Source organism: Galeopterus variegatus, unplaced genomic scaffold (assembly GCF_000696425.1).
Source record: "Galeopterus variegatus unplaced genomic scaffold, G_variegatus-3.0.2 Scaffold1274, whole genome shotgun sequence".
Lineage (NCBI taxonomy): Eukaryota > Metazoa > Chordata > Mammalia > Dermoptera > Cynocephalidae > Galeopterus > Galeopterus variegatus.
The window spans coordinates 208,778-216,958 of NW_007727385.1; the positions used below are offsets into that span (position 1 = coordinate 208,778).

The 8,181-nt window shown below is 58.6% G+C and overlaps 2 protein-coding genes across 3 annotated transcripts in view; both read right to left on the reverse strand.

Moving 5' to 3' along the window:
• Positions 1 to 219: 219 nt before the first annotated feature.
• Positions 220 to 4,728, reverse strand: JOSD2 (Josephin domain containing 2). 2 transcript variants are annotated; one of them, XM_008576017.1, is made up of 5 exons: positions 4,493 to 4,728; positions 3,690 to 3,849; positions 1,760 to 1,885; positions 611 to 805; positions 220 to 497 (listed from the first exon to the last, which is right to left on the reverse strand). In XM_008576017.1, exons 2-5 carry the CDS (start codon positions 3,833 to 3,835, stop codon positions 398 to 400), a joined length of 567 nt encoding a protein of 188 aa, XP_008574239.1. In that variant the 5' UTR covers positions 3,836 to 3,849; positions 4,493 to 4,728; the 3' UTR covers positions 220 to 397. The 2 variants fall into 2 exon arrangements, with proteins under 2 accessions (XP_008574239.1, XP_008574240.1); XM_008576018.1 differs by lacking the exon at positions 1,760 to 1,885 and having other exon boundaries at positions 4,493 to 4,550.
• Positions 4,729 to 4,977: 249 nt separating this feature from the next.
• Positions 4,978 to 8,181, reverse strand: part of ASPDH (aspartate dehydrogenase domain containing) — a 28,456-nt gene continuing 25,252 nt past the window's right edge. The window contains exons 3-9 of the mRNA XM_008576020.1: positions 7,160 to 7,255; positions 6,684 to 6,828; positions 6,339 to 6,423; positions 6,085 to 6,234; positions 5,783 to 6,003; positions 5,558 to 5,712; positions 4,978 to 5,154 (exon numbers count right to left, since the gene is read on the reverse strand). Coding sequence (XP_008574242.1) covers positions 5,111 to 5,154; positions 5,558 to 5,712; positions 5,783 to 6,003; positions 6,085 to 6,234; positions 6,339 to 6,423; positions 6,684 to 6,828; positions 7,160 to 7,214 — 855 coding nt within the window. The 5' untranslated portion in view covers positions 7,215 to 7,255 and the 3' untranslated portion in view covers positions 4,978 to 5,110. The remainder of the gene's footprint in view (positions 5,155 to 5,557; positions 5,713 to 5,782; positions 6,004 to 6,084; positions 6,235 to 6,338; positions 6,424 to 6,683; positions 6,829 to 7,159; positions 7,256 to 8,181) is intronic.

The following is an 8,181-nucleotide window of genomic DNA, read 5'->3' on the forward strand; positions in this document are numbered from 1 at the left end:
CAGTGGAAAGTTAGCTTCCCGAGGGCAGGGATTCATGTTTTCTGCTGTGCCCTCAATGAGAGGACATGGGGGTCCAGAGAGGTGAGTGACTGGCATGAAGGGACAGAGAGCCAGGATCTAAGACAAAACTGGCTGGCTTCTGGGCTCTCTGATGAACAAGAGTCACTGAATGAAAGGGGACCTCAGCAGCAGCTGGGGGTCAGTCAGACACAGGCCGAGCCTGGAGCAAATCAGCAGATTTATTGAGGCAGCAGTGGCATTGGGCAGCAGGGTGTGCGGAAGGGGCTGGAGCCTCCTAGGGGACCGTGAAGTGCAGGCCCTTCTCCAGCACTCAGAAGCTGGATGTGGCCGTGCAGGGACCGTGCTAGGCAGGCAGCCAACAGAGTCAGCTGGGGGGTCAGTCTGTCCGCAGCCAGCTTCCTTTCTCCTCCACCTCCTTGGTCACCACCAGTAGCACCTCGCACAGGCCCTGGGTCAGTGCAGCCGCTAGGAAAGCCCTGGGTGGGAGAAATGGGGAGACTGAGGCACAGACAGCTTCGGAGTTCCCTTCCAGGGAATGGGGCTCCAGTACCGAGGCCCTGCCTTCGGAGCTACCTCTATCTGGGCTCACCTGACGCCATCCTCGCCTCCCAATGCTTCAGGTGCCCGCAGCTTGGAGTCCAGGTTGTAGTAGATGCCCTCCACCTGGCGCAGAGCCACCCAGTGCCGCCGGCGCAGCGGCAGGGACAGCAATCCCAGAGACACGGGTGAGGGCAGGTTCAGGATCAGCCCCAGCACCTGGGGCAGGGCCAGCTGGGACAGGGGTCTGTGTGGGCGGGGAGGGGGACACTGCAGTCAGGACTGGCACCCACTGGCCAAATGTTTGTGGGGCCCAGGCTGGCATGGACAACCCAGCTTCCTGAGCCCGCCAAAGGGCGTTTCTTAAACAGCCCAGCCTGTGTCTCTCTACTCACCCTTTCACCCACTCACGCAAACCTCCTGCCACCCACCATCCATCTGTCCATCCAGCCACCCACTCTTTACCCATCTGCCATCCATCTATCCATTATCCATCCAGCCCATCCGAGTTCTCACGTACCACTCACACATTCACCCCGATCTATCCACCTCCATCCACCACGCCGTCCACCCACACACTCACACCTGCCAGGCAACCATTTACCAGCCATCCACCACCCAGCTATCCATCCACTACTCACCCAAGCACCACCTGCCCACTCTGTGACACACCAGCCGCCACCCGGCCGGCCATCTGTCCCACAACTTATCGACCCTTCCCCCAACTCCTCATCTACTGTTTACTCATCCACTATCCATGCGTCCACCCACCCAGCTACCGTTCATCCATCCGTCAAAACCTCCCATTCACCCATCCAACTACCCAGCCGCCTCTTTGCTCTCCACTGCCTACAACTATGCATCTTTTACTCACTCAGTCACCCATCCATTCATACCCGCCAACACCAACGCATCCCACCGCCCCTTCAGCGTCCTCTTATTCACCCAGTTACCGCCATTCTGCCCATCACCCATCCCTCAACTCATTGACCATCCCACGTGAGTCACCCCCTTGTCCTTTTACCCACCAACTGATCCATCAGTCTGTTGACCACCATCTGTCCATGCAGACCCTGTATGCATCTACCCTTCCTTCCTCCTATCCAACCATTCCCCTCCCCCTGGCTCTATCCCACCCTGACTGACACACACTGTGACCTCTGTGTCCAGCCCAGCACTCAATGCAGCACTCTGGTCCTACCTCCTCCTGTCCCACCACACAGCGGCCAGGCCCAGCCCCTGCAGGGCAGCCATGATCACATTGACATCATAGTTGCCGGTGCCCAGGAGGCTGCGATGGGGGTTCAGCCGGGAGTCTGGGGCCAACCTGGTGGGGGTGGGGTGGTCAGAGCTTGAGTTGGGGACCCCTGGAAAAGCCTTACCCTTCCCACAAAGCAGGGGGAATCCCAGGGTTCATCAGTTAACGCAGCCTTAGACTCTTCCCTCTCTTCAATCCCCACAACTTATCAGCTCCCAAGTCTTCTCCCTCCTGTCCCCTCACTCTGCCCTGTCCCCAAGACCCCAGCTCGGGCTCTGTCTTTTCCCACTCGAACCCTCACCCAACCTCCAGTTTCCTCCTCTAGTCCATCTCCCACAGAGCCCTTGGCGACCACCGCACCTCCCCTGCTCACAGCCCTTCCATGGCTTCCCAGTGACCCTCAGCCTTTCTCGTTATGACCAATCCCTTCCATCGTCTGTCCTTCAAGACCCACTTTAGATGTCACTCCCTCTGAAAGGAGTCTCCTGACCTCCAGGCTGGGTTTGGGGCCTTCTCTGGGCTCCCCCAGTGAACTGAGCCACCTCAATAACGGTTGCTCATGTCACCTTGTTTTAACACTGTTTGTCTCCCACACGGGGCTGACCCTGCTTACAGCCCTCCCTGGCTCCCTATCACCCCCAGGATAGAGTCCCACCTCCTCAGCCTGGTGTTCGAGGCCCTGCATGGTCTGGTTCCGGCTGGCCTCTGAGCCTCACCCCTGCCACCTGTTCCCTAACCATGTTCCGTATGCTCCTGCCTCCCAGCCTTTCCTCCAGCTCTTTCCCCAGCCCAGGAGGCCCACCCTGTACCGCTTATCTCTCTGGGTCCTGCCTCCTCTGAACAACTGTATCTTTGTTCCCTATCCGGGCCCCTGGTGGAAAGGGCAGGGGGAGGGGAAAGTTTATGCATTATGTTTCTCTGTATCCTTTCCCTTCACCTCCCTCAGGGCATAGCTCGTATCCGACTCATTTCTGGGTCTCCAGCATAACCTGGCATGAAAAAGTTGATCAATTCCTGTTTTGAATGGTAGTGGAAGTGAATAAATTCTATAATAATCAGTCTGAGGGGCTGAGACTCTGCCTGAGGATGCTAGGGAGCCACAGGATGTTGTGAGCAAGAGGGGAGGGAGGTAGGGTCATCTCTGAGTATAGAAAGATCCCTCCAGGATCATGTTGGGGACTGACTGAAAGGGAGACTAGAGGCCAGGAGGTTGGGTAGAAGGTCGAGGCAGGAGAGGATCGGGCCTGAGCTGGGGCCAGAGCTGTGGGGACAGAAAGGAGGGAATGAGGCAGAGATTATAAAGAAGCGATGTTTGAAATCTTGAATAGTGAGGAGGAACATTGCAGGAGGAGGAAGCCATACCAGGCAGAAAGAACAGCTCGCGCAAAGGCCCAGAGGCATCATAGTGGGGCTCTTTCAGGGACTGGATAGGAGTCTGGTCTGAGGGGCACAGTGAGAGATGAAACTGCAGAGAGGGTGGGGACCAGAGTATTTGGGGCCTTGGATATCAGACTGAAGAACGTGAGACTTTTCCTAGGGGGACTGGAGAGCCATGGAGGACTATGGGCAGGGGACAGGGCAGGGTCAGCTCTGGGGCCGTGTGTAGGATGAACTGGAGAATAAAAACTGATAGTTGGAGGCTATGACAAGGCCCAGATAAGAGAGGGTGAGGCCTGAGCTGGGGCTGAGGCTGTGGGGATGGACGAGTGGAGGATGCGACATCTCCACCTGTGAGCCCCAGGGTCCAGCTCGGGCAGGTGAGCAAGGCAGAAGAGAGCCCCCAGGTTCTGTCCTGTCCTCACTGTGACTCCCAGTTGGCTTGCTCTGCCTCTCTGAGCCTGCTTTTCCAAGGGTTAGGATGAGTGGTGGTCACCTCTTGCAGATCTCATCAGCAGCCTCCTGGCTAAAGAGCTGCTGCTGCAGGACGTTGTTGAGGGCGTGGACAGCACACAGCTCCAGGCGTTGCCTTTCGTGGTACACGGAGGGCGGGCTCGGCCGTGCTCCCGGGGCCTGGGACATGCCGTCCTCGGCTCCTGCTGGGGGAGAAGGCACTCAGGGGCCCAGGATCTTGAGGCCCAGAGTCTGAGGTCCAACCTCCCAACAGACCCTTGGGGCATCGCCATTGAACTGGGGGCTTGGGAAGCCTGGGAGGGTACTGGGCCCCTGACTTGGCTCCCTGGGCCGTTTCCCGGCAATATTCCTAGAAAAAAAAAAAAAGCTCTTTCTGTTCACCTAGCAACAGAGTACCACCTCCACCACGTCTCTTACTAAAAGGGTTCCTATCATGGTCACCTAGTAACAGAGGAACCCACCTCCCCTGTCTCCAGGTAACAGGATCCCTCTCTGGTTACCTAGCAACAGAGCTCCAACCCCCCCACTAGGTAACAAAGTCTCTCTTCTGATAACCTAGCAATAAAGGAATCTTCCTCGCCCGTCTCTAGGTAACGGGGTCTCTTCTGGTCGCCTAGCAACAAAAGAATCCTCTTCCCCGGTCATTAAACAAGGTTCTCTCCTCTTGTCACCTGGCAACAGGGTCCCCTGCCCAATCATCTAAGCAACAGGATCCCCTCTTCCTATTACCTGGTAACCAGGCCCCCTCCACGAAAATCAATAGAGCCCTTTCCCGACCTGTACCCCAACCGCGGCGCTCGCCCTTTGCCTGGCAACGCCCCTCACCCCGCCTGCCTCTCCGCTCCCCCGAGCCAGGGGCTCCCGCATCCCCCTGGGCGGCGGCTCTGGGCTCCGAGTGCGGGGCGGGAAGCACCGCGCTGACTGAGCAGGCGGGACGGACTACAGCTCCCGGCGACCCCCGCGTGCCGGACTACGACTCCCGGGGGCCCCTGCGGTACTGGTGCGCCACAGGGAACGTCTGGGCCGTGTAGTCCGGAAGTCCGCAGTCGCCCCTAGAAAATGCGAGACTACAACTTCCGTCGGCTCTCGGTGCAGCTCCCAGAAATGCACCCAAGTAGCCGTCCGCCTCGCGTACTGCCACGCCCACTGCTTCTCCTAGGATTCTGGGAAATGTAGTGAGGAGGCTATCGCGATAGCTTCCGGGAGTTGGGCTACCGTGCGTGCCCGCCCACTGCGATGGCGTCATGCACTGTATGTAGACGTGGCGTGACGTCACGCAAAGGAAAGTAGGGATCCGAAATGCCAGACCATGCAGGTGGGAGAACCTCTGATCTTTACTGGAACGGGAGAGTGATAGTGGGAAAGTGAGAGCAGGGCAGGCGTGGGACAGTGGTGTGGGGAGGTAAATCAGAGGAGGATGTCCTCTCCGCAGGAGGAGGCTTCTCAGCAGAGATGGATTCCCGGCCTGGAGGGGAGCTGGCAGCAGCCTGCGGGACAGAGACGGGGAATAAGAAACTGAGACAGCCCTCTGAGATGAGAAGAGACAGACACCTGAAGGAGGGGATAGTGATGGGAGGAAGGGACAGACCAAGGTGGGGGCGGAGGAAGACCCAGATAGGCAGGGACAGAGACCCAGGGACACAAAGACAGAGACTAAGGGATGGACAGACACACACACACAAGAGTCCCAGAGACCAGGCACAGAGACGCAGAGAGAGGAGACCTGGACAAAAACAGACACACAAACATTCAAAGTTGTGGAGTGAGAAGGTTAAGGAGATTCAGAAATAAAGACCAACAGAGACAGAACTGCAGATCCAGACAGAGCCCGAGACCCCAAGCTCTGCAGAGCACGAGAACCTAAGGCCCGGGAGAGGGGCCTGGCCGCACCCAGGAGGCTGTGCCAGAAGGCTGTGACAGTGGCAGAGCCAGTGACAGCTCCTGGTTCAGCAGGGTTCTCTCTGTGGATGTGCACAGCAAAGCTTCGGCCTGTGGGGCCCGGGGGTCCACTCAGCTCCACATCCACCACGTGCATGTCTGTGAGGCTGGGGCAAGCAGGGGCTGTCAGTTTGGCTGGCTTAGACCCAGCCCAACCCCCTGCTTGGCTCTGCTCACCTGAGATCTGCCACAAGCACCCCAATCACCTGGTCGAAGCCCAGGCTGGGGGCAGCCAGGGCAGCGGCTGCCATGGTGTTGGAGTTTCGGGGGGCAAAGGGGCAGAGCCCACGGACAGGACCTTCATAGAGCACAGTGCGAGGCTCAGTGCTGTGGGCTGCTGCCAGAGGTCCCTCAAGCCGGAAGCCATCGGGGTGTGTGGCCATGGTGACATGAAGGCTCTGGAAGCAAGAGCTAGGGTCAGGGGGGCCAGAGTATTTTCAGGCCCCCTCCTGTTCCTGGGGAGCCCGGTGGGCCCCCACCTGAAGGCCTCCGGCTGCATCCAATCTGGTGATGTCCTCTGTGCCCCAAAGGGCTCCTCGGGCCACAAACACGGCATGGCCCCAGTGGTGTGAGGCCTCCAGGAGCTGTTGCTCTGTGGTCTGGTCAGCCAGGGCTGAGGGGGACCCCACCTGGGACAGATGGAGGTGAGGAGGGTTGAGATTAGGGCTTAGGGTGGGGTGAGACCAAGACAGAAGGGGTAGGGGCCTGGGTTATGGGGTGGAGTGGGGCTCACCAGGAGATTGGCATGGCGTAGGATTTGTGCCCCAAATTCGTGAATTATTTTGGGATGGGCCACTTCCACCACTAGATCAGGATGCCTGAGAGAGCGGAGAGAGAGGGGAAGGCCTTGGAGAGGTATTAGGCTTCCCCTCCCCTAGGTTCCCTCAGAGTCTATAGAGGGCTGTCACTCTTCACTGTGGCCTGGGAGGGGACATGAGATGGATAGAGTTTTCCCATTTCACATTTGGGTGAACCAAGGCCCAGAGAGGGTAAAGGATTTGCCTGAGATCACACAGCAGCTAAGGTAGGCCCAAACAGGAGCTTCAGGGCCCTACTCTCCCATGGCAAGCTCACTGACCTTTCCCCAAGGGCACCAAGGTTCTGGAGCTGCAGGGAAGGGGGCACACTCCCTGCCATTCGTCCTGAGTCACGATTCCAGACAAAAACAAGTTCTAGGCCCAGTTCCAGTCCCTGAGCCAGCAGGTGGGAGACAAGGGACTGTCCTGGGCAGAGGTAAAGGAGAGGGTTAGAGACTTGAGAGAGGAGAACATAGATCCAGAGAGAGGGGGACAGAGACCCAGAGAGAGGGACAGAGACCCAGAGAAGGAGGGAGACAGAAATCCAGAGAGAGGGTGAAAGAGACCCAAAGAGAGGGACAGAACCTGAGGGAGAGAGAGACAGAGACCCGGGTGGGTGGAAGATAGGTAGGCAGACAGACACAGCCAGGGGCAAAGATTAAAGACAGGTGGAAGCTCTGTTTGTGGAGGGCAGATGGGGTTTTGGGGCTTTAGGAAGGGGCCTGGAGAAGGAGGCCCAAGATGGTTCGGCACTCACCAAGGCGGCCGTAGCCCACCACCCCCACCCTCAGCGGGATCCTGTTGAGGGCCATGCCTTGAATCTGGTGGTCTGTTGCCCGAGCTCCCTCGGCTGCTCAACAACCCCGCACCAGGCCTGGGCAGCTGCTGATCTTTGGACATTTGACCCTTGAGCCCCTTCCGAACCTTCTCCCTATGGGCCCAGAGGCGGGGGAGTGGGTTTGCTGGCATGGGGGAGGGGTGAGAATCCTTCCCTGCCTTCCCTTCACTTTCCCTGAGACTGGGGGCAGTGGGTATGATGATTTGGGGTTCCAGGGTCCCTGCATGCCCCCCTTTACCCAAGGCTGTTCCTTCTTCTGCAACACGCCCTCCTCCCTTCCTGCTGATGTGGAAAATTTCCTCTGCAGTCCCCCACCCCTTTCTGGCCAGCCAGGTTGTCATGGAAACTGCATGTTGCTTGGGATGCGGAGAGATGGTGACAGGGACTCTGGGCTCAGTCCATCCCCATGCTCCCAGGTCCTCATCTCCTCTTCCCCACCCGTTTGGGTCCTCGAGTGGCCGTGGTCTGAAGGAGTCCTCAGCCTGGTCATGCCCCCATCCCCCCCAGATGGCAACTGGAGCTGGCGTTTCAGCTTACCCTACCTGTGCCCTTGCCTCGGTGGGCCCAGTCTCCCCCAGGTCCACGGAGGGGCTCCCCTCCCAGCACCCCTCAGCCCCCATCGAGACCCTCCCTCCCTCCAGGCTCTGATCATCCTTTCGTTCGCTTTGACTCTCCACCCTTCACTGCCCCGTGTTGCATTCTCACTCCCACATCCGTCTCTCTCTCCCCATTTCTCATCGCTGCAAGGCCTGGGGAGTCCAGTTTTCCCCAAACGAGCCCCGGCCACTGCGCCTTGCAGGTGCCTGGCATCGGAAATGGTGGAGGCTGCGGCAGTGCCGGCTCCCTGCCCCCAGCCACCACCTGGTACCCGCTGCCTTGTTACCATGACAACCAGGATCGGCACTGAAAGGGGACTGACGAGAAAGAGAGCATGAAAGAGA

Excerpts from the sequence above, each read along its gene's own strand:
- JOSD2 (XM_008576017.1), bottom strand. The coding sequence starts at position 3,835 with ATGTCCCAGGCCCCGGGAGCACGGCCGAGCCCGCCCTCCGTGTACCAC. Across the intron at positions 806-1,759 it reads GTGTGGTGGGACAGGAGGAG|ACCCCTGTCCCAGCTGGCCC; the intron begins GTAGGACCAGAG and ends CCGCCCACACAG. Across the intron at positions 498-610 it reads GGAGGCGAGGATGGCGTCAG|GGCTTTCCTAGCGGCTGCAC; the intron begins GTGAGCCCAGAT and ends TCTCCCACCCAG.